The following is a 23,615-nucleotide window of genomic DNA, read 5'->3' as shown; positions in this document are numbered from 1 at the left end:
ATAAAGTACAGAAGTCCATACTAACTTCTCCTCCTGTAACTTCTTCACACCTCTCTGCTCAGAAACTACCAACCTGATTCCATCCAGGACAGGCTGACTGAGGAAGAGATATTGTGGAATAATACTGCGTGACTCACTGATACTGATCTGTGAATGCAAGAGATCCCCTGTAATTAATCATTTAGAAACAGGCCATTAATACTCCAAAGACTGTAACTTATACAACTTTTGTCAGATTTGTTATCCAGATCAGAGGATAAAAGACAGGGGTTGCAAGGATCTGAGGAGGAAGCAGCCCACAAATCTTCACTGCAAGCTCAGCAGTGAGAAAAGCAGCATTAAACTGCTCATCCATCTTAGAGGAGCTGCCTGGACCAGGGTGGTTATCACCACACGTATCCCTTCAGAGACAGAAACAACAAAGGGAGGCTGGATCTTGGTTCTCCCAGAAAAGATAATGGAAGTCTCCATGTCTGGAAGTATTTCAGTGTCTATGAATGCACCTGGTATAGCCAGGGAAGCTGCAGAGGCAGAAATCCAGGTGGGACATGAATGAGGTGACACAAAATAGGTGTTTACCACTACCTGAGAGACCTCAGAATTCCACTTCTGCTGCTCTAAGAAAGTGTGACTTTTCCTTGGCCTTGCCATCCCATTAATGTCTTGGATACCCTGGGGTATCACAGTCTCCAGCCTTGGCCGGAGTAAACTGGTCAGAAACTCTCTGCCCAGGCACCTGAAAATTAAATAACACAACATTATTGCCCTGCTCTGCATTAGTGGCTGTAACCCTGTTCTGATCAGCCCAGAATTCCCTGTTCTCAGCTCATATAAGACAAACATGTTCTGACTCCTCTCTGGAGTCAGAAGGGGTGAGATTTCTCCAGAAAATGCACAATGCTGGATCCTCAAACCTTTTTCTCTAAAGTCCATCAGCCAGGCCTTCTGCTCCTGACCACATCTTAAAACCAGGGTGGTCACAGGATGGTTTGGGTTGGAAGGGACCTTAAAGATCCTCCTGTTCCAGCCCTCCTGCCTGGGCAGGGACACCTTCCACAGATGTCATCACTTGGTGAAACATCTAAAAGAGGCACTACTGAGCTGCAGGCTGAGATGACCACTCTCCGAATTAAGATTTCCACCAGTATTTAATCTGCATTTTAAGGTGGTGTCTAGGAAATGTCTTATGACCACTTCTTTCCACCGTTGAAGTTTTTCTGAAATGTCACCAGATTTTATCATTATTCCAAAATTAAAAGCCTCTTTCTGTCCACTTCTAAAAATTACCCAAAAACCCACTCAATTATCTGAAGCAAACTTGTCTTCAAATGCCTGTCAATAATACTAATAAAAAATTCATCTAATGCTTTTTTGCTTCACATCTCTAAAACCCTATCAGTAGAAAATTAAAGATAGATTTGTCTGAAATAAGTTATATTTGAGAATGTCTTTTCCTATTCTACATGAAGGAACTCATCTTCAAAGCAATCTGCACAAATCCCATTAACAGCAATAACAGAATTTGTGCAAGTAACTCCCCAAACACCACTTTGAACATGAAGCCCTTTACTTAATTCAATATCAGATAAAAAACCCGATCTAAGGCAATGCAGACTTGATATTCTGGTTTATGTTTCACAATGGACTGGAGACTCACACACAGAGACACATCCAGGCACATTCATGCCACAGCTTAACAAATTTAAATGGAAACAGAAAAGCTGCTTCTTATTAAAGAAATTAAATTGGGGGGAAAAAATAAAATAGAAAAAAAAGGTAAAGAAAAGGGCCCCCAGCATCAATCTCAAATAGCAACTTCATTCCCAGTAGAGAAGAGAACCTTCTTTGAGACCTGTAGATACAATATTTTCCTCCACCATCTCATTCTAAACAAATATTTGAGCTTGGACTGGTTCTTTTCTACCCTGCCCTCCCACACACAAATGCAGAGTACTCTCATAAAAATTCAGATTTCACCCAGAAACACCATGACCAAGGCAGCACCCAGCCACCCTCTTAGAGACACTGTTCTCAAGCACTTTAAGGAGGGTGAAGGTTAAACACTGACTTTTTAAATGTCATAGAGACCCTGGATCAGGGAGCAGGAGGAAATAGATTACAAATTTTTCACTGCAACACTGCATGATGTGCAGGATCATCCTGGCCTGCCTCAGTGGTTCATGTGATAAGAAAAGACAGCAGGACCTCCCCACTGAAACAGGATGTATGAATTTATTCCAAGTTCTTGGTTGAATATATTCTCATTAATGTATTTGTCATCTGTAATAATAGAGGTTAAAAATGAAGTCAAGCTCCAAGGCACCAGCAGTTGTAGATACTGAGCAAGCACAGAACAAAATGAGGGTTTTTCTCCCTTAATGAGATGATATTTCAGGGCTTTAATCCAGGCTTAAGTAGATCCTTGGAGGCAGAGAAGACCTCAGATGGTCCAGGTCCCTGTACTTCTCTCTTTTTGTGCTTCTCTCTATTGTCTTTTTGACAGAGCACAAAACAAGGTGTCAAACAAAGCCTGACACTCAGGAGCCTGGCACTGGGTGGTTGTGGACCTGCTGTGCTCAATCCCTCCTTGGCCAGGGAAAGTCCTGCTGTGGAGGCTCTGAATATAAAACTGCACTGCTAAAATGCAATTGAGGCCAATCATACATCCAGGAGCTCAGCAGAGCTTGCAGTTTTCCTGTGCAAATCTAACGTTTCACAGTTTAGATGTTTGAGGTTCTTCCCGCTACAAACAACAGAGAATTCCAGAGTAATGTTTGCATTTTGATGTGGTAATCTCCCCCTGCACACTCTTCCCTAGAGACATGTGTGATCTCACCTTAAACCAGTGGGAACATGGTCTCTGATTCCTGCAAGGTCCCCAGGTCTCAGTGACAAGTCCATGAAAATTATAATAGTAACACTTTCATCCCCTGAACAGGTCCCTGCCTTTTGTTGGCTGTCATCACAGGAGGTCTGCTGATTGTCTTGGCAGGGAACATCTCCTGGGTGCCCTGCACATGTGGGAGGGAGGTTTATGGACACAGGTCCTTCCCTCCCTCATGCCCTCCCTCCCTCATGCCCTCCCTCCCTCCCTCCCTCCCTCCCTCCCTCACGCCCTCCCTCTCTCATGCCCTCCCTCCCTCACGCCCTCCCTCTCTCATGCCCTCCCTCCCTCACGCCCTCCCTCTCTCATGCCCTCACACCCTTTCCTGCCCATCCATCCATCCATCCATCCATCCATCCATCCATCCATCCATCCATCCATCCATCCATCCATCCCTCTCCTCCTGTCCCTGCCAGCACAGCCCGACCCCCCCGGCTGTCCCCTCCTGTCAGGGAGTTGTGCAGAGCCACAAGGTCCTCCCTGATCCCCCTTTTCTCCAGGCTGAGCCCCTTCCCCAGCTCTCTCAGCCTCTCCTGGGGCTCCAGACCCTTCCCAGCTCCATTCCCCTCCCCTGCTGTCATCTCCATCACAAGCTCTGCCCCACACCTCAGTACAGAAATGATAACCACAGTTGCTTCCTTGAAATCTAATCCATCTTAACCATGAATTTTCTGCTTTTACTTTTATTAATTGCTACATTAATCACCAGTCGGACTGAGCTTTTCAAAATGAAACGGTCATTCCATGGCAACATCAGCTCTGTGGTTTTGCCTGGGAATATCACGCTTCATCATCCAAATGCCATCACTTTGTTTTACATGCTGGGGAAGTGCTGGGGAAAGGCTTGTTGCCGGAGGTCTTATTTTGACACCCCTCTGAAGGTCAGGTTAAACAAATGCCAAATAGGAACAAGATTTGTCTAATTGGTCCTGCCTTGCAGAGGGAAACAGTCAACCTGACACCTCAAGGTGTCCTGCAGCACTATTTTTTCTCTGGTTTTAAGATTTTATGACATATTAGAGAAGACAGCATAATTACAACTTTGGCTGAGATGTAGTTATAAAATCAACTTACAGTAATTGAGTACAGACACTACAGCAAGAGGTGTATCAGTCTTAAGTAAATATTGTAGCAGTAGAGGGACTTGGAGAATCATTAAATTTCACAGAAAGGCATGAATCTTGAAATTAAAAAAGCAATAAAACTGCTATCAACAGCAGCAGTAACAGCAACAACATGGTTATTAAAAACAATAATTATTTGCCTTGAAAGTCTGTCTAGAAACCTTGGGAATGAAATATAACTGCCTGCTTGTTTTGTTCATTCTGTATGCAGGAAAGGAAGATGGTGTTTCCTCAGAGACCTGAAAATATATCTTTTGTTTTGCAGGTGTTTTTTTACAGGATGGTTGACTACATGTTGGTGTTCACACTTCCATGACTTCCATGACTGCTTGATTGTGTCAACAAATCAGATCAAGTATCTAGAAATCTTTCACAAATTAATTGCACGTGAAAAACACTAATAATGGACATGTCTTCAAAGTCTTGGCCTGTGATACCAGCAACAAGACTGACTGGTAGGTATTTTTCCCCTGAGGAAATGATATATGGCATCCATATTTCATGTGTTGGTCATTAATTTTGAGGAACTCGGATAATATTGCCAGGGTTTTACTAAAATCACTTAATATTCTCCAAAAATTAGCTTTATGCAGAGCTCAGAGTCTTGCCTGAACTGGGGCAGAAATTTAAAGACCAGTGTCTGACCTTTGCATTACTTTTAAATGACTATGTAATGAGCTGTGGGGAGATACATGGATTTATTCTCACCTCTGGATCCTGAAGAATATCATAAACCATTCAAGCTTTTGCTCTTTTGGTTTTATGTCGCCATCAGATTCACCTCAGAATTATTTCCTTTGATAAATCCTTCCCATTCTCTACTTCACCTTTCAGTGAGCTCTTCTGTGGTCCAGCAGGCCATTTGTCAACTCTCAGCAGTACCCATTGCCCTGATGCCTTATTCCCAAGGCAGGCTGGACAGGTCACTTCTCTGACCACCTGCACTTCTGTCCCTCCCAAACCTGGGAGTTTAGTACAGTATCATAAGGAGTCAGACCACAGGATTATCATCCCAAGACTTGCTGACATTGTAAAATAACAATTTTTCAATGGCTTATTTTTTTTTAAAGTCACCCTACCCCCATTTGCTTGCCCACGATTGTGTTTTTGCCTGATTGAAAATAGCCAGTCTTGATAAAATCGGAGAAATGGTAGAACCCAGAGGGAAATTTTGTTTCTCCCCTTTTGCTGGATCCACAAGAGGCTTCAAAATAGCATTGATGGAGCAGAACTAAAAAGAGTAATGAATTGTTAGCCAATTCTGTGGGCTCTGTGCTCACTTTCCCCCATGCACACATCAATGGATGCTCTCGGGGTGTGCACCATCCTGCTTTCACTGTGGCAGAGGGGATGGGTGAGGAGACCAGTGGCAAATGCTTGGTAGCCAAGCCAGCCCAACAGACAGAGACCTTTAAAGCAGGACCTGGGAAGCCATCGAGAGGTCTGAAAGGTGACAGGACTTGCAAAGCTGGAATTTAATCTCAGCACAGACTGTAAGTGCACGGAAAACGTCACACAAGACAAGGAACACACAAGGTTTTGTCTGGCAAAGCAGGCATGTCTGAAGCACACCCTTTGGAATTCACAGCTATTTTTCCCCACTGCAGAATGGCTTCTCTCCTCTTCAATGGCTGCTGTGCACCTGGGGAAGTTTTATTTTCTGTCTCCCTACTCCATGTGCTGCAGCCCTGCTGTAACTCTCGTCCTGCTGCCACCAGCTCCTCTCTCACTACACCCTCATTTGCCTGTTGCTCACTGAATTATTTTCATTCCTGTCTTTCACCCTGCTCCCATCACTTTCTTAAAACAACCTTGGATGCTGTTGTGTCTCCTCACCACCCACCACCTTTCTTGCTCCATGTCCTGCATCTGGGAAGAATTTCAAGATGCATAAACTCAAACTATTCAGCTTGGCATCAGTGGACGGCTGAGCCAGGGAGGCCGTGTTGTACTCTGGAAGTTGGGGGCTCAGTGAAGGCAAAACTGATCCAGGCAGCATGGACACACAGATACATCAAAACACAGCCCTGTCAAACCAAAAAGAACTCCCCTGGAGAGATATATGACTTATTGTAACTTTATTAACAACGTGGCTTACAACTGTTTCAAGTAAAAAGGGATTTCGTTCTGAATAAAAATTAAAATATAACTCTGAATATAGATTTTCACTTATTTACATGGAAACATATATACAGAATAGAATCTTACAGCAAACTGACAACATGCCCTTCGCCCTGGGAACTTTAAAAAGTAAAAACACCAGCATTGATTGATTTATATGTATATATATACACATACATATACACGCACATATATATACATATATATACACACATATGTATCAACACACCAAAGGGATTATATACACAAACTTGGAGTCAAAACCTTCAGTACAAACTGGAATGCAAAACAATTCAAAGTTTTCCAACATGCACCACCACACATGGAGCGTAACTGCTGGTTGTGGAGCCAATTCCCGCTGTTCCATGAGAGACAGGAGGGTTTAAGTGCTTGTCCTGCACAAGGCACATGAAAAGACTCAACTCCCCTCCGAGGCTGCATTTGAGACTTTCACCTCCCTTAGAACACAGAGGACACCCCTGCCTGTGCATGCAAAGTGTCACGGTACCATTCCCCAAGTGAGTGTTTTCCAGAAAGAAGATCCCTGGGTGATCTCCACCCTGAAGGTGAAGGCTGCTGGAACAACTTGGCACATCCTGACCAGGTTTGGCAGAACAGGGATTGGGAAATGGAATGCACATGTTTATAATGTATAAATTACAGACATTTATAAATATGTATGTCCATAATCTCCAGTGAGGCTGGAGCAACAAGCAGCAGGTGGGGTGCCCTGGGAATGAGAATTTTCATCCTGTCATATCACAACACTGAGCAGTGCTTTATATATCCACAACATGAACTCTGGGCAATTTCACCTTTTCCTGTGGGAGAGAGCTCAAGTTTTAGCCTGTATTTCCTATGCAGGTCTAGAAGATTCAAGAGGAGAGTCTTCAGCCCACAAACCCCAGAAGACACACAGGAGCTGGGTACAATGAAGAAAGACTTATTTTCCCTCCTATCCAGACAAGGAGCCTAGAGATATCTGAGCCAGATTTCTCCATTTCCACTGGGAACCAAAATTAGAACCTTTCAGCATTGTAGCTCTGAGTCTACTGCCAGCTTCTTTCCCTCCTCTCAGCTGGCCCCTGCTGGGACTCAAAAACCATCTCTGCTGTGAAAAAGAGAAGCTTTAAGGGACGATGCTCACAGACCCCAGCTGTGCTTCTGTTCCGAGAGGTCCCTCTCCACAAAGAAAACTCAAGCCCAGAACTCCAGGCTCTCTCTTGGAGCCCTCTCTCCCCTCTCCCACACCCTTGGCAGTGATCAAGACTTAACTTTTTCATTGCAAAAATTAACACAGTAGACTGAAAAAAAAGAAAGGCCACAAGTATTTGCACCTATGACCCAGGTTTGTGCAGTTCATGTGTCCTCTGCAAAAGAATTCCTGTGGCAGCTAATTCCTTGTGGAGGCATGACTGGGGAGCAGACACACACAGAATCTGAGAGCAACCAGCTCTAGTGCTGGCCAGTCAGAGAATGGGTGAAGCATTGAGCCTAGAACATGGGAATCCTTACTGGTTGTTTAGGGAAGTTAAACCATATTCAAAACTCAAACTATTAAATAACAAAAAAAAAAAGTTCTAATTTCATCTTGCACCAGTTCTTTTTATTTCCACAGGTTCCTCTCTCCTTGCTATTTGTCTTTCACTTTATTGTTCTTCAGTGTTGCCTCGCTTATCACTTTCTGTCCTCTCAGAGAAGTTGATAACCTGAATCCTTATGCTAAAATTATCTTGAGTGGTAAATGCTTTACTAATCCTTTTTAGGCTGCAGGTTGAGAAGAGATACAGGATTGGGGTACTGTTGTCTGTTGCATGGATTGCTTTCCAGAAAAGCTGGAGCTGAACTTCTTGGGCCATTTCTTACACAAGTGGAGAATGGTTGATGTGGAGTTTAACTATACAATATGCTCAGATTGGGCACAGATCAGAAGGAACTAAATACTCTTGCCTGGACTTCGTTTCAATTCTGGAACATCAGTAAAGCTTTGGAGTACTTCAAAGGAGATGATGAAAACCCAATCTTGGTAGAGTAAAATACCACTTTTGCAATGTGGAAGTGTAAACCACTGTAAATTTGTGGGGTTTTTTGTTCCAGACCTTATTGATTTGAAGTTCAGTTCAGCTCTGCTGCAGTTTCACTGATACACTAATGACAGGTGAAGTCACATCTTCTCCCCTCCCTGTTCTGAATTTGGCATCCAGGCCTGAAGTTCGTTGTGTTATCAGTTTCAGAGGGCCACTGCTGTGAAGTTCTGAGCTCAGGACTGTCTAAGGCCATTGCCAGGGGCTGGGGAGAAGCCCTGCTGTTATTTCTGGGCTGTTGGATGCTGACCTTCAGCACCACCCTGACACAGACCACTTTGCTCACACAGGAAGGCTGTGCAGGTGTTACTGAAGAATGCATGGTGCCTGCTCATCTTTATCTGTACTGGCTTCTTTGGAGCTTGCACTCAGGCTGAACAGATCCATGGGCAGGTCCCTGCTCCCTTCACAACCCTTACCTTGACAGAATCAGCCAATTCCCACTTTGCAGGCCCAAAGCATCCAGCTCTGAAATTGGATTAAAGCATTAACTTAAGGAATGTCCATGATTCTCTTGTTGGTCATCCTGTCTTCCTCCTGCTGTCATGGATACTCTTCAAGAAAAATGATCTTTGATTTCAGGGCTTTTCTTCCTTTTTCAGCTCACAAACACAGCTGCCAGGGTGACCAAACCCTGGCTTTTCCTACGTCTCAGAGGCATGAATGCTTCTCAGCTCTGAGGAGGATTTCAGGATTTCTAGCTCCTTCATGTTATCATATTCCATAACCCTTGATAGTTTATTCCTGCAGGGTGCAGAAATCTCCTGAAAATGTGGTGTGCCTCAGAAAACACCAAAATCCAGGGCACACCCTGTCCTTAATGAAGTATCCAGTAGATGCATGTCCTAGTTGAGATGGTCTGACCCACCCTGACAGAGGTATTCGGATGCTTGCTGGGATTAAAAAAGTTTCTCAGTGGGACACCTAAACTCCTTTATTTTACTCTGGGCAAACAGCTCATTTGCCTTAAACTGGAAAATCGCCATTCCTTGGCTTTAACTTTCAGTCTTTTGCAGTCCTGGTTGAGTGGTGTCCCCATCTCAGCCTTCTGAAGGCAAAGCAGGCAATGTTGGGCTGCCATAATCAACATTTAGTCACCTTAAAGCCTGCCTTGGTCTTTTCAGGGCACAGAATCGAATTTGGCAGAGCTGCTGTGCCATCTCAGTTTCAGAAGCTCCGTACAATCAGAGCACTTCAGATTCTTTGTGCTTTTCTGGTGCAGTGTGTCTGGAAAATGATGAACTCTAGAGTGTTCCTCTTGTTTCCAAATTCAAGTGCCAAAAGAGAACAACATGCTGCAACTGAACACCATTAAAACCAGCTTTATTACACGTGGATAAATACAGTCCCAAGGGCTCCCTTTTGGCGCTACGATATGTCACGCTGTATTTTCCAGTACTTGGGATTGCAAAGCTGATTCCTTACTCCAGGAAATATTTTCTGTAATCTGCAATGTCTTGAACATTAGGATTTTTTTTTTTTTAAAAAAAAAAGTGAGTGTACACTTTTTAACTTGGATACACTCAACAAATGTTCCTTCACCCACAATCCTGGGTGTTTTGGAGATGTTTTATATAGTATATTTATGTAAAACCTCTTTCAAAATGTGGATGCATGTATATTTTCCACTCAGTAATAGTATCACATCAGCTGACCCAGAACTAAAGGAATCTGTTACTCAGGATTTGATCCAGAAATAGCTGAGGTTAGTGTTAGGGCCCTCAAAGATGTTGGGGCTGTGGGACCAATTCTTCACCAGTTTCTCTCACATGGAAGCTGAAAAGTCTGCACTTCTTTAACAGAAAATTTAAATGTCTCCTTCTCCTGGCAGGCAGAAATGCAGCTGCAGTCTGCCAGACTTACAAGAGAGTGCTTGTGTCCTTAGGTGCTCATGAACTCCCAATAAAGGAGCAGAAGCCTTTAATGGTCTCATTTATTCTTTGGTACAATACTCCAGCAAGAAGTGTAAATGGTGTTAATGGCTGCACATAGAAAATGAGCCAGTCATCAAAGATGAGAATTTTATAGCCCAACAGTGCTTTAAATGTCAACTCTCCTGCAGAATGAGAGTGGTTTTGCAGTGATTTTTGCAGTTACAAGGTTGATGGAGACAAAAAATTACATTTTTGCAGTGTACCCAGAAGGCATTAAATGTCTCTGACAAATCCCAGATGCCAGAAACTGCAAGAACATCAGAGCAGCAGAAGCAGCTGGATTTGACGAGTAAAGTATCAGTGCTGGGATGCTGTTTAGCAAACAGCCTTTCTGCTTCTCTTCCCTGGAGTAACCTCATGTGCCAGTTCTCCTGACAGAATCCTCCGAGGAGCTGTCTCCTGCTGACAGGTGTAACACCAGGACTGGGCTGAAGTGAGGAGGAGCTGGGAGAAGCAGCCTCCCCGATTTTCTCAGCTGTTCTCTCACTTTGCTGGGCGCAATCCTTCTGTCTTCAGAGGTGAAACACTGAGCAACGCTTTAAGGGGACCCTGAGAGGGATCCAAGTAGTTATCAGTTGCACTGTCACATTTCACTGCTACTGCCAGTAGGAAATCCAGTCTAAACCCCAGTTTTTTAATATCTGCACCACTACAGAACCCTGTTCCTGGATTTCTGAAGAACAAAACTCCACCATTTGATGCAGAGGCAACTAATACTTGAACTGATTAAAACTTGGAAAAAATCTTCAGAACAAAGCAACAGCTGAGAATAGATCCAGTCCTGCTCATCTCCCATGTAAGAACATTTCTGATGAAGTCTCAGCATCAGGTCCAGCCTGCAAGAGTTGCACCCATCCCATTCCTCAGTGACAAATCAGGAAAGACAAGCTAGGAATTCCCAAGTGATTCATGGCAGAGTCAAAGCTTCTTGCCTAAAACACCCTCTGGGCAAGATCTGGATGTATTCCAGATTATTTATATCTGAAGGTCCCCCCTCTTCTCCAAAGAATTTAAGAAAGAAACCAATGAAGGAGAATGCAGCAGCTGGAGCCTGGTGTTGGTCCGTAGGTTCTTCTGGGAACAGGGGTCAGCAGGAGTCCTTGATCCCAGTCTGCTGTCACCATATGGCTCAAAGACATGTCTTTATATTGACTTGAACTGAAGAGTCAGATTTTGACTATGAAAGCCTTCATGTTCCTGTACAAGAACGGAGAATTGTACAGATCCCATCACAGAGATATTCAGCTGATAGTGCAGAGCCAGCGTGGCTCAGGATGTGCTGCTGCCCCACCAGGTCTTGTGTCACCCCTGTCAGTCCACTGCAACTTTGATATCACAGAGACCATGGGTTGAGTCCCCTTTCAAAATTCAGTCAGGAATAACCATTATATGTCTGGTGTAACACTTTTTCCTTTTGTAAAACTGGAGAGGCAGGAGGAAAAAAAATAAAGCACACTGATCACCAAGATCAAACTTGAAGTTAAATCCCAGGTAATACTACAAATGATGTCTTACATTTCAATATGAAAGAGGAGTGTCAGAGATGTCTAAAAGAAATGTTAATGTCCAGAAATTGTCCTAGACAAACTATGACCACCTGGACACGTCTGACCCTTCTCCTTGGGAATGTGTCTGGCACTGATAGGTGTGGTTTGGTGACAAACCACCTGATCCATGCTGGCCTAGCACCACTGGGCAATGGGTTGGAGAGGCTCACGAGGAGAGATGCCAGCAGTCTTTCCATGTGCTTTACAAGTACAGAAAAGTGAGTTCCATTTGTAGCTTGTTCCTTTTTGTGTTTGTTTTCCTTCCCCCTACAGTAACCCAGTGCTTCCAATTCCACTTGTTCTTGGTAAAGAAAAAGGATCTGGGGGCAGAAAACCCCTTGAACAAGCTGAAATGGTAAAAAAGACAGGGAACAAGGAGGGGGACAGGAAGGAATGGAGAAGTGCAGTCAGTTGGCGTATTGTGCATAGAAAGCGACTTTTACTCGCTCAATCTGGTGGCACAGTTTGATGGCTGGACCCAGCTTCAGCTCCATGCACTCCTGCACTGTGGGCAGTGTCAGCAGCAGGAGGGCCTGGCCATCGATGTCCTGGGGAGAGAAACACAGGGAAAATGGTTTTGTTTGTGGAGGGCAGAATGCATAAGCAAGTTTGGAGGGACAAAAAGGGCAGTTTGCCCTAAAAACTAGGTTCTTTTATCATCTGTTTTTTTCCCCCACTTCTACACTGCCTGTCTCATTTCCCTGATATACAACATTTCCAGAAGTTGTCTAGTGTCTCTTCATAGGTTCCCACCTTAACCCCCAGCTTGGGAAAAGCCTCCCAGCTGCTGAAATGAGGGATCACCTAAAGAATCTCTGCAGAGTCCACAGAGATCTGATCAGTCCCATTACATGCCTGAGGAACTGAAACAAGGGGCAAACTGCAGAGACACCAGGAGACACAGGAGGGAGCTGAATGCTGGTCCCACTGCCAAGTGACCTTTTCCCCACCTCCCCTGGCCCATGATTTGTTCATCACAGGTTTATGTCTGCCTTGCTCCATGCCCTGTACCTAGGTCCACCCAGGACCCGCCTTGTTCCACTGCTGAATGACCAAAAGGGGCCTGGACCACCCAAAGTCCTTGCAATCTCTAACATTCCACAATCCCAAAATGGCATAGGCTGGAAAGGACTTCTGCAGGTCATGTCTTTCCCTCAAGCATAACTATGCACCAAATTCCATGAACCAGTACGCCGGATGAGCAATTTTATTGGGAACTTCTGTTGAATTTATGATCCTCTTCTTAACAGAGAGCTCAAGTTCTCTTTGTTCGTTAATGGACTGAGATGATCAGGCCACAAAAGTGCTTTTTAACCTTTACGGAGGATCAGACTCTATGCACAGCAACTCACAGCCAACATAAACTCCTCAGGACAGCCCTGATTAGACAGCATTAAACACAAGGAGGATTTAGACACTTGAAGTGCTGCTTTGATTGGGACTGTCCATGGATCAGGGCCATCCTCCACTGAAGGTTGATGGCACAGACCATTGCACCAGGGCTTCACAAGGAGAAGCTCCAGTCATCTGTGTTTGATTCAAGCCCCTATAAAACTCTCTGGCAAAGAAGAGATAGGGTTGGCTTCCAAGCCCTGGCATTGTTCCAGCCTGGTTAATGAATGGTTGGAGCTTGCTGTGACAGCAACTGCAGCACCCTGCTCCGGAGAGTTTCACTCACTCCACACTCACCCTCCACCTTCTCCCAGCCACAGAAGCTGAAGTCATCCATGGTGAAGAATCAGAGACAGTTCAGTGAGCAGCTGGCAACACCACTGACTAATTAACCACACTTGCTTCCTCCTAACTGCAGCTCGTTAGTGCTGCCCTTTATCCTCAGCAGTGGCTGCTACTCATTAGCCAAGGAATGGCTCTTTCTACGTAAATTTTTCACACTCACACTGGCTTGAGATGAAGAACACTGGCTTCTGCTCCTGCAAACCTATCTGCTTAATGGGGATAAGACTGGCATCTCCTGAATTTAGGTCATTCAAGACCTGTCTAGCACATCTTCAAAGGAACATAGTTAGGTTTTCTACACACTTGGGACACCTAGGTGTTAACAGGAAAATTCAGTCCGCCAGTTTGGGCTTCCAGCAGGAGTTTTCTGCTTCCCAGGCCAGTATTTTAGAACAGGATGGAGCCCATGTGGCCAGGAGAAAGCCTGGTATGTATCAGGTAACCATTCTTTACGCTATTTTTACACTGAGGCTCCTACTTATGGGCCATCAGTATGACACCGTGGACCTTGGCATGAAAGGACTAAAACTCCTGATTTCCACAAGGGTTTTTCACAAGGCTGTTGAGTTTCTGGACTTTCTGAGGACCTGGCAAGGCTCTGACTCAAATTTCTAAGGGTTTTCATGTCTTGCCAGAACTGGTGTTATAACTCGGCCTGAGGGATCTGAAGTCTGGTCATGATCTCTTAACAAATCCCCAGGCCCGGGCAGCAAGAAGAGGCACCACAGACACAAAGGGACACATGATAAAATCACTTCTACCTGCTCCTGAAATATTTTGGCAAGGGGGGCACAGTCGGTGAGTTTAATAAACCTCACAACATCAGTCACAGTCCACTCCAATGGGTTACTGTCCAGGATGAGCTTCTCTTCCTCTTCCTGCTTAATTTCCTGCGAGGAGAAAAACGATGAAGAAAGGCCTTCATAAAGCAAACTACCTCCCGTGGAGAGCCAGGGCAGGGATGCCCTCCTCAGACCAGCAAGGTTTGGCAGTGCAGGTTAATTTAGGAGGAATTCCGTATGAAATGGGACACACTTACTTCCTTGGCTGGTGTGCCCTTCTCTGCCTCGCTGTAGGAGTGGGGCTGGGGTCTGCGGCTCCTCCGGGCTCTCTCCGTGGGAGGAGGCCTGTCCAGCTCGGCGCTGCTCCGCAGGGTGACCGCTCGCCGGGGCCTGGCGGAGGGCACCTCGGCCGAGGACGTGTCCGTCTGGTCATCGCGCAGCTCCGAGCTCGTCTCCTCGCTCCCCGTCTCGTCCTCCATCGCGTCCGGCTCGTCATCCTCGCTCTCCTGCACAGACAAACAGCGTTCCAGGAGATGGATACGGCAGCAAATCCAAAGGCACGGGGTCAAACTGCGTTCCCGTGGCTGTGCTGGTCCGGGGTAACATTTATTTTAACCTAATTACGTTTTCATTACAGTGCTAAGTGAATTAGCCCCGATTTAGGTTTGTTACAAAACGCAGAAGAAAGGAAAAGTATGTGGCAAGAAATTCTTTTTCTCCTCCCAACTAAAGGCCAAGAGCAGTAACTCATCTGGCATGAAATGTTCCTCTCTTGGGCTGGTATCTCTAAACTTGTGGCGCTGCAGATGCGCAGGAGGAGAAATGGAAAATACTAAGAGGATAAAATGAAATTCAGGTTGACTGAGATGAAATAAAATCAGAAACAGGCTTGACTTTAAATTTCACATTGCTTCAAATTGGTCTGGGTGTAATTGATCATGAAAAAAGGGAAATTTTGGTGCCTTTCAAAAATGTCTAGATGTTCAGGATAGCACTCTTTCAGTAACATTTCTGCAAAACTCAGGACAGAGGATTTCACCCAGATTTCCCTGCTTTCAGCCCAACACTGAACTGCTGGAGGTCAAGCCCAAAGTTCCATCTGAAGTATTATACCAGATTCTTGTTATTTCTGTCACACAGGGCTTACAAGCACACACCAACTGATGGAAACTGTGCATTTTGAACTTTATATACATATAACTTGCCCAAATGGCTTTGACAGCTTATCTCTGATCCAAATGTGAGCAGGCACCCAAATCCCATGCTCAGGTCTTGAGTGAAAGAGCAATTTAGACAAAGATAGTTGTACTGGCTGAAAGGTTGAAAAACTTGGCTAATGGTTGATTTAGGCTTAACATAAGTTTAAGTTCCTTTGAAGCAGGTATAATCTGAGGAAATGAAGCAGAACTACACCTAAATGAGGACCAAGCCATGAAGATGCAAGCAATCAACTGAAAGCTGAATAAAATAACCTCCTCTAGCTGAAGTAGGGGGAATTTAAGTAAACCAATTTTATTTCACGTTGCACAAAGCAGCAATCACTGGCACTCAGCTGAGGAAGTGAAACCACACATGAGCTCTGTTACTGCCACCATGGGAAAAGCCCCAGGAAAACAGCCCACACAGAACTAAGTCTATTCCAGGTTTAATCAGGACATGAATCTTTGCTGAGGCTCAGACCCTGCTGTATCACACAGCAGACTGCAAAGACTGAGCCCTCAAATCTCATGTATTTGGGACACAAACCATTTGCTTGTATGCTATGGCTTGATGTTGTGAGCCAAAAATATTAGGAACAGTAAATAAAAAAAATACAATTCCTGGAAACCACAATGGCTATGAGCTATTATTATTTATTACAATACTGGGAGATCTTAGACATGGATCACAGAGCTCCTTCACTCTGCTAAATGCTGTGCAAAGCATTCAACAGGCTCATCTGCCTGCTTTTAAGGAAGGAACTAAAATAAAGATATATTAGACAGCATGTCAGCCAGTGAGCATTGGGAAGGTGGGAGCAAAAAATCTGCTTGCTACCTCTGAAATGAACAAGGTAAAAATCCCCAGAGTGCCCCAATAAAACCAGTCTGACCTTAGAAGAACAGAGCAACAAGGAAGGATCCAAAACAGTAACTGGAAGTGTTCAGGTGTGCTGAGATGCCCCCCAAAAGGAATATGCAGAATGGGGAACAAGAAGGCACCACGGGGTTTTTGCTGATTTATCCCAGTGTGACACAAACCTCTGCAGAGCCTGCAGCATTTGAATCCACAGCTGATGATCTCCTTTTCTTCTGCACAAAGATAGATTTCCGCCTCTTTCTGCGTCTGGCTGGCTTGACATGGCCACTTTTCATGTTGTTATTTTCCCCAATTGGTGGCTTAATGATTTTTTTCCTCTTCCCATAATAATAAGCTGGAGAAATAAAGCACAATGCCCATTAAAAACTTTAACCACCCAAAGAAGGGAACCTTGGCTTGCTCCTTGCTACAGGTTCAGGACTGTACTCTAAGTGCAATTTAAACTTTCAAATACATGGATTTGGAAAAAAATGTACAGCATAAGTAGGTCATGCTGGACTAGCACAAAGTGTTACAGCTCTTATGTACCCAGATTTATTGATGATGAATGAAGACTTCAGAATTTAACAACGTGTTTAGGGAGAGCTGAGCAGTGATTTGGAGGGAAAGAGGCCAACAAGTTCCAGATTTGGTCCAGTGCAGTTCTGTGTGAGGTAACAGTCTGAAAAGTTTTCAGCAGAGAGGGGAGAGGCCCAGCTATCCTCAATCATGTACAAAGGAACAGGCTTTTATTACTTTCAGTTATTTTGTGGACAAGCTTGAAATTAAGCATGTGAGGGTCCTCTGACCTTACATTAAATGTTTGTATTAAATGCCTTTTGACACACTCTGGGGATGAAAGACACTCTTGTCCTTCACCAGCAAGGGTCTCCCAGGATAACTAAAATGGTGCCTGGCACCCATGCCAAAGTTCATAACTGAACCGAGGCCTTTTCAGCAAATCATTGGAGTTTTGAGGAAAAATTCATCCAGACACATAAACCATCAACTTTGAGATGGGACAACCTCAGCTGGAGCTCCCCCAGCTGCCCTCCTCCAGCTCTCCATTTGCTACCTGTGGGAGCCAGGACTCCAGCTCAAGTGTAGAATCCCACAGAAACCCAGTGATCTCAGTATCCCCCTGAGCACCTTTCTCCTTCTACTCCAGCACCAAACTCAAAATAATTGCTTTAAATGAATTGCTTTCTGCAACCTTTGAAGAGGAAGGACAACATTCACTTCCACTTTCCTGACCTGTTTAAGAGCCACTAATACAAGTAATATTGACAACAAAAAGCACTGAACACTTAACAACAGCCTTCCTGAACAGGAAGAGTCATATTTAAATATTAAACACTCTGAGCAGAGAGTCAGTGTTCCCAAATCTTCCAGCACCTCAGCACTGTGGTTCTGGCCTGGGCTGGTGTGCATGCCAGAAACTCTTTACCAAGAGGATTCATCTCGCCTAACAAAGCTGTCTCAGATGCAGCAAGTTAAAATCTCAGCTTCCCACTGCAGGTTCCTTTTATGTGCTCTTTGTGTTAACTTTAGATATGAATTAAAGTCAAGACTTACAAAAAGTGATGACATTCAAACAGATGTATGTATTAGGATGGAGTGAGAGGGACAGTTTTCTGCTACAGGATTCTGAGGGAACCTCAGATGGCCTCAGGACTAAATAACTGCTTTTAGATGAGATGAATCCTCATCAGTATTAACATATCACACAACTCCTGCTCTTCACCACACACCATCTCCCACTTCTCTGGCTCCAGCACCAAGAGGCATTTTTCCAATACTCACTATACTTGGTTTTGGTGTGGATGGAGCAGTTCTCAGGGCAGACTTCAGCCACCAGCACAGGGCTGAAGAGGTTGGGGCAGCACTCGAGCTTGGCACAGACCCTCCTGCAGAAATCCGCCACCTGGTCCGACGTCCGCACGATCTTCACAGTCGCCCTGTACGTCTTCCCTCTGTACCTAGAGAGGAGTACAGGACCCCACATCACCCATCCAGCAAAATCCTGTGGTGCTACAGACCAGACTCTCCTCTGCCACGGAGAGACCCTCCCCAGGGACTTTTGGGAGCGTTTCTCTTGAGAATGCAGGTGGAATAGGTCTGCTTTTTTTAGTGGCTCCATTCCAGATGGACTCAAGGAAGGAAAGTGTGAAACAAATTCAAGGTGTGGGCATGATTTGGGAAGGAATCTATGTTCACATTGGATCTATCTGTAGATGTGGCAAGAGAAGGAAAAAAAATCTCAGCAGGCTTGGTGAGGATACTACACAGGACAGCAAGCCCTTATTGTGAACTAATGCAAAGTTTTTGGGAGAGGGATGCAGTCTCTCTTCATATATCGACCCATGATCAGATGTTTATACACCTTGCAGAGCTTTCTGGTCACCACCCTGTGTTTGGACTAGCTCTCTAAGCCCCCCAGTGCACTTTGGTTTTCTCCACTGCCATCCTTCCTGCTCGCATATCACATTCCAGCTCCCAACAATTCCCAAGACTCATGGTGCCAGCTGTGGCTATCAGGATGAACTCATTGTGAAGAAGTATCTGGGTGAAACAACAATCTCTGCCAACCCGGGGCCAGATGACTTCACCACTCTGAGATGTGGGCACTACAAAACCTGAGGAACTCATCAGGAGTCTCTGGAGTTTTTTAACAGGGCTGTAGCAACGGGCCCTAAAAACTGATTCCTACAGGGAATGCTTGGAGCAGAAACCTGCAATGAAACGTTTGTCTTAAATTTGCTATGCCACTAAAACATGTATTTCAGTGTTTCATACAAAGTGTTTCTGAGCGATAAATGGCTGAGAAAGATACAGTTACATCCCTGCTGTACCACATTGTAGATGTGAACCCTGGAAAACCAATTATCCCCGTAATTTATTAAACAGCAGCAGCAAGCTGTTGTAAAGAGTGAGATAAGGTTTTTGAAACATCTCTTACGCATCCTAAGGAATGCAACACAAGAGACAACCACGCCAGAGCCCGGTACTGGCATTACAAATGTGCTCAGAGGAGGGAAAAGTAACATACAACAAAAGAAAAAGAGGGAACAACAGTGGAAGAAAGATTACTGGATGGGAGGCAAGGAAAGACAAAAATACAGTCACCAGGAAGAATGAAACAAAGAAATTGTCAGTGTATAAAGATCTGCAGTTTCCTAGCAGCTTCTGATAGATACGGGAGAGGAAGGGAAGGAGGTGATGAAATAAATATGTGACCAGAGAGTTAAAACATTCAGACAGCTCTTTCTGAAACAAAGGGGTGTGAGTAAAGGGTTTGAAACTGTGGCACATGAAGTGTTATAATGGGGAAACACAAATGAAACTTGGGTCTGAGAACAGCCCAGTCCAACCATCCTCAGGTTGCAATCCAAATTATCACCTCAGCATAAAATCTTAATGAGCATTCCTGCAAGGTGCCAGGCTCTGATACCCCATTTGGTGCCAAGACAATCCTTCACCAGATTCATTCACCTGAATGCATGAATGGTTCAGTGAGCCAACTTTTCACACACCCTTAAAGACCTGGACAGGTGATGTAAAGGGAAAAGTGTTTCTTTCAGGTACAGAGCACTGTTATGATCCCAGCTTCCCTATGAAACTGCTGCAGAGGCAGGCTGGCTGAGGAGGGCTTGGCAATACCTAATACAAAAACCACCAAATGCCAGAGGCATTTAAATGTATCTACTTATAAAAGTTTTATATTTCTTCTCAAGGTGTTTGAAAAGACTCCTGCACTTATTACTTCTCCAGGAGCCATTAAGTTTAACGAGAGCCTGGATCGTTGGGTCAGTGAGTATGGGACAGGCAAGAAAGATTTCACTGTGCTGCCTTCACCTGGACCCAAATAACTCTGCTTGGACTAAACCAGCACTTCCAGATGAGCACCAGCCCCCACACTGGAAGAATCATGGCACAGGGAGCACCTGTACCTACCCCTCATTTTATGTCTGGATAAATCTGAATTTAACTCACATTTATTTGTCCTTGTTCTGACTTTCACCACTAGGATGAAAAGACTGCATCTGGTTTTGTTTCCCAGCAAAAGCACTCTAATCAAATTGCCTCTTGATCTTCTTTCTTATAAGCTAAGAAAGCAGCCTGATGGGTATTATTCAAGGATGGCTGACTTTCTCTAACTGTGTGCTTCCTATTGTGTTCGGCTGCCCAGGAAGGACCCATTGTACTACAGTGCCTGCTGAAAGGAAAAGATGAAACTAGGAAAATGAACAACTGACTGATTTCATAGTCTGCTTTGAATGCAACATACATTTTAATTAACTGAGAGGATAGCAAAATGGAGATCTCCATGACTGCACCAATCAGTCTCAATAACTCAAGGTGTTAGTACTGGCCACAGAAATATTTTTCACATCATTTTGGTCTTGGCAGCCCCTCTTCCAACTATAAACCAGGTTCTACTAATACTTTCCATATTCCTCACACACTAAAGATTCTTAAAACAGGCACCACCAAATGTAATCTGAACTGTTTCTAGGACAGCCATGTAGAAGGAGCTCCTTTGTCAGAAAACCTTTTCCATTAGCATCTCTCAAAAAGTTACCAACTACTGATGCTCCAATTTATGTTTTTATACCAGGGCTCCTATCTTCACAACCACTTGCAAGCAGCATTTATCTGCATGCACAGCATGGCAGCACTGGAGACTTGGAAAATTGCTGTGTCAAGGATAATATTTTTGGTTTTCTTAGAAATTGCTGCTCTTTTCTTAAAATAAGATTTTTCAGCTAAAACCAGAGGATATTAGTTTCCTCTTCCCCTTTCTCTGCCCTCAGATCCCAAACTTGGAGAAAACCTTAAGGCTGGAATTATTTCCATGAAAGATAAGCCTGCTGATCCAGAAGCAAAAATATTAAATGAACAGCAAAAGAATTCTTCTGTTGAAGCTCCCTAAAATAGATTAGAGGTTCATGAGAACATAGTGCCTTCTAGAAGCTCCAGTTAGGGACTGCTGTGTGATGACACAGAAAGTCTGGTGCTGAAAAACTTGTCATACACCAAGAACATTAAGAACTTCATTTTCAAAAGTTCCATTCTAAGGCATTCTGACAATTCTTGAGACTAATTTGAACAACTCAGTAGATAAAAGTCTCAATTTCCTTTTGGGGGACTGAAAACTCCTTTCTATTCTTTGCAAGAAATTTCTATTTTGTCTGTCTGCCAAACACAAGAAGTTAACATCCTTCAAGGCTATTTAACCATCCAGTGGCATTTTGTACTCTTGAACACAGGATTCAGAAAGGGCACTGGAATGCTCTGGTTGTAAGGCCTTGTCTCACTGAGTCTCCTTCTGATTACAGAAATAAAAGGTTTTAGACATTCCACTGATCCTGGTTTGGAAAGCCTTGCTCAGAAAGAACACAAATTAATTTCCACTGTTCCCTCCTCAACACCAAACCAGTTACCTCATCGCATCAGGCACAACTCGCCCTTTGCTTCTTGCCAGACCCCCACTGGTCCTGCATGTTCTCAGAAATGGCTTCCAAGAGGATTTGGCTAATAACCTTTCCAGGAAAGTTAAGCTGTCAGCCTGTAGTTACTTGGATCCCCCCTTCTTGCCCTTCCTAAGGAGGGGTGTGGTAATTGCCTTTTTCCAAAAATTAGGATTCTTCCCTCATCCTCATCAACTTCCCAACACGCCAGTGAGTGGCCTTGCAATGACATTGGCCACTTCCCCCAGGCAGAACTGGCTGCATCCCAACTGCTTCCATGCACTTGTGCACATCCAGTTTGCTTCCAGGGTCTTTAGATTCTTTTCCATCTACTGTGGCTAAAACTTTTCTCCCTCAAACACCATCAGGGCCCTGGGAAGCCGGAGAGCCAACCCTCACTAGCAAAGGCTGAGGCAAAGAAGATTTCAAACACCTCAGCCTCACCTATCACAAGTTAAAGGCAATCTTCTAAAGCAACTGCACTGAAAGGGCTTTCTTTGAAATGCCTCATAAATAAGCAATGATGTCTGGCATAGGGGTAAATATTCCTGGAGTTCAGCTACCGGATTTGAGCAGCTTTCAGAATTTCACTTAATGAAGGAGCCCAGGAATACTCAAATTTATTATTTTGATCAACTGGGCTTCATACAAGACCCAGGAGATAACTTTCTGCACACACGGCTTTTGTTTATGTCCAAAGTCCTGCAAAAAAAGGGTAAATCCAAACAGCCCCATTATCAGTCCTTAGAAATGAAAACCCTTGAAAAGCATGAAGTCCCTTAAGCATTTCATGTAAAATTGGGAAGGCAAATCAAGATGTAGGCACTGAACTTAAGAGCATCAAACTATAAGGGCTGAATGCCGACAGCTTCAACTGGCCCTCATGGGAACTCAGGAGGATCAAGCCTGACATTTCTAACTCATCATCACCAATAAATCAGGTTTGACTCTTCTCACACAGAGCCAGCAGCGCTGATGGGAAACGGCTGCCATCACACACTGCAAAAATATCTCTCTGGACAATATAAATTGTTTTATCTTCTTTGCAAGGTGAGCGTAATTGATTCCACAGTGGTCACTCATGACAGCAGAGTGAACTAAATGCAGGCTGCCCCAAGACTGAGATAATGCATTCCTGGCAGTGCAAAACCTTGCATTTGGGACAGTGGGCAAAGCAGCCTTCTCTTCACCAATCCCTTTACTCTACCCTACTGCAGGCATTTCAAACAAACAGCACAGCCAAGATCCAAGGAGGTGCCAGTCCACATCAGAAAGAGGGTGGTGACATGATGTGTCCCATCACAGCTGGCTCTGGAGCTGTCATCCTTAGCAACAGGCACCATCCAGAGCTCACAGAGCTGGAAGTTGCTCGTTGCAGGGCTCTGCTGCTCATTACAGGTCTCTATTTAAGACTCTGGAGCACTGTCACACCTGCTGGAAGGTGTCATGTGCTGTTTGCATGCTCCACGGTATCTGGTTCCATGACTATGTTTTACTTTCTGCTCCTAAACAACCAGATTCAACTAAAACCTCTGAGTGGAGCAACTCAAGCAAACTAAAGGAGGAAAAAAGAAGGAAGTGCTAGGGTAGCCAGTCAGTGTTGAGGCATGTCAACCCTCTGCCATCCACTATTAAAAGTGGACTCAAACTACCCACAGGCAAGCACTGCTCTGTGAAGAGATCAGCCACAGAAGCCAAAGAGCTGCAGGAACAAGGGGCTGCCTCCATGAGCTTTGTCTCCTCAGAGGGCAATGCCACACTGGAAGAAAATCCACTATTGTTCTCAGAAATCACTTCAAAACTTGCTGTCCCGGCTCTGAGCCTGGGATGATCCATTCTGTGGCTTAATGAAGTTGAAAGATGCTTCCTGACT

The 23,615-nt window shown here is 44.4% G+C and overlaps 1 protein-coding gene across 2 annotated transcripts in view; it reads right to left on the bottom strand.

Annotated features, from left to right (window-relative positions):
* Positions 1–6,114: 6,114 nt before the first annotated feature.
* Positions 6,115–23,615, bottom strand: part of SFMBT2 (Scm like with four mbt domains 2) — a 103,024-nt gene continuing 85,523 nt past the window's right edge. Inside the window, exons 17-21 of one of the 2 annotated variants that reach the window (XM_005526072.3) lie at positions 18,075–18,250; positions 16,454–16,626; positions 14,471–14,719; positions 14,193–14,321; positions 6,115–12,242 (exon numbers count right to left, since the gene is read on the bottom strand). In XM_005526072.3, the coding sequence (XP_005526129.1) occupies positions 12,102–12,242; positions 14,193–14,321; positions 14,471–14,719; positions 16,454–16,626; positions 18,075–18,250 (868 nt within the window). In that variant the 3' untranslated portion in view covers positions 6,115–12,101. Of the gene's footprint in view, positions 12,243–13,618; positions 14,322–14,470; positions 14,720–16,453; positions 16,627–18,074; positions 18,251–23,615 lie in introns of those variants that run through there. The other variant, XM_088055282.1, reaches the window with a different exon arrangement.

Source organism: Pseudopodoces humilis, chromosome 5 (assembly GCF_049639895.1).
Source record: "Pseudopodoces humilis isolate 2021_Gansu_Grassland_sample_001 chromosome 5, ASM4963989v1, whole genome shotgun sequence".
NCBI lineage: Eukaryota > Metazoa > Chordata > Aves > Passeriformes > Paridae > Pseudopodoces > Pseudopodoces humilis.
This window is presented reverse-complemented; position numbering and strand designations above follow the sequence as displayed.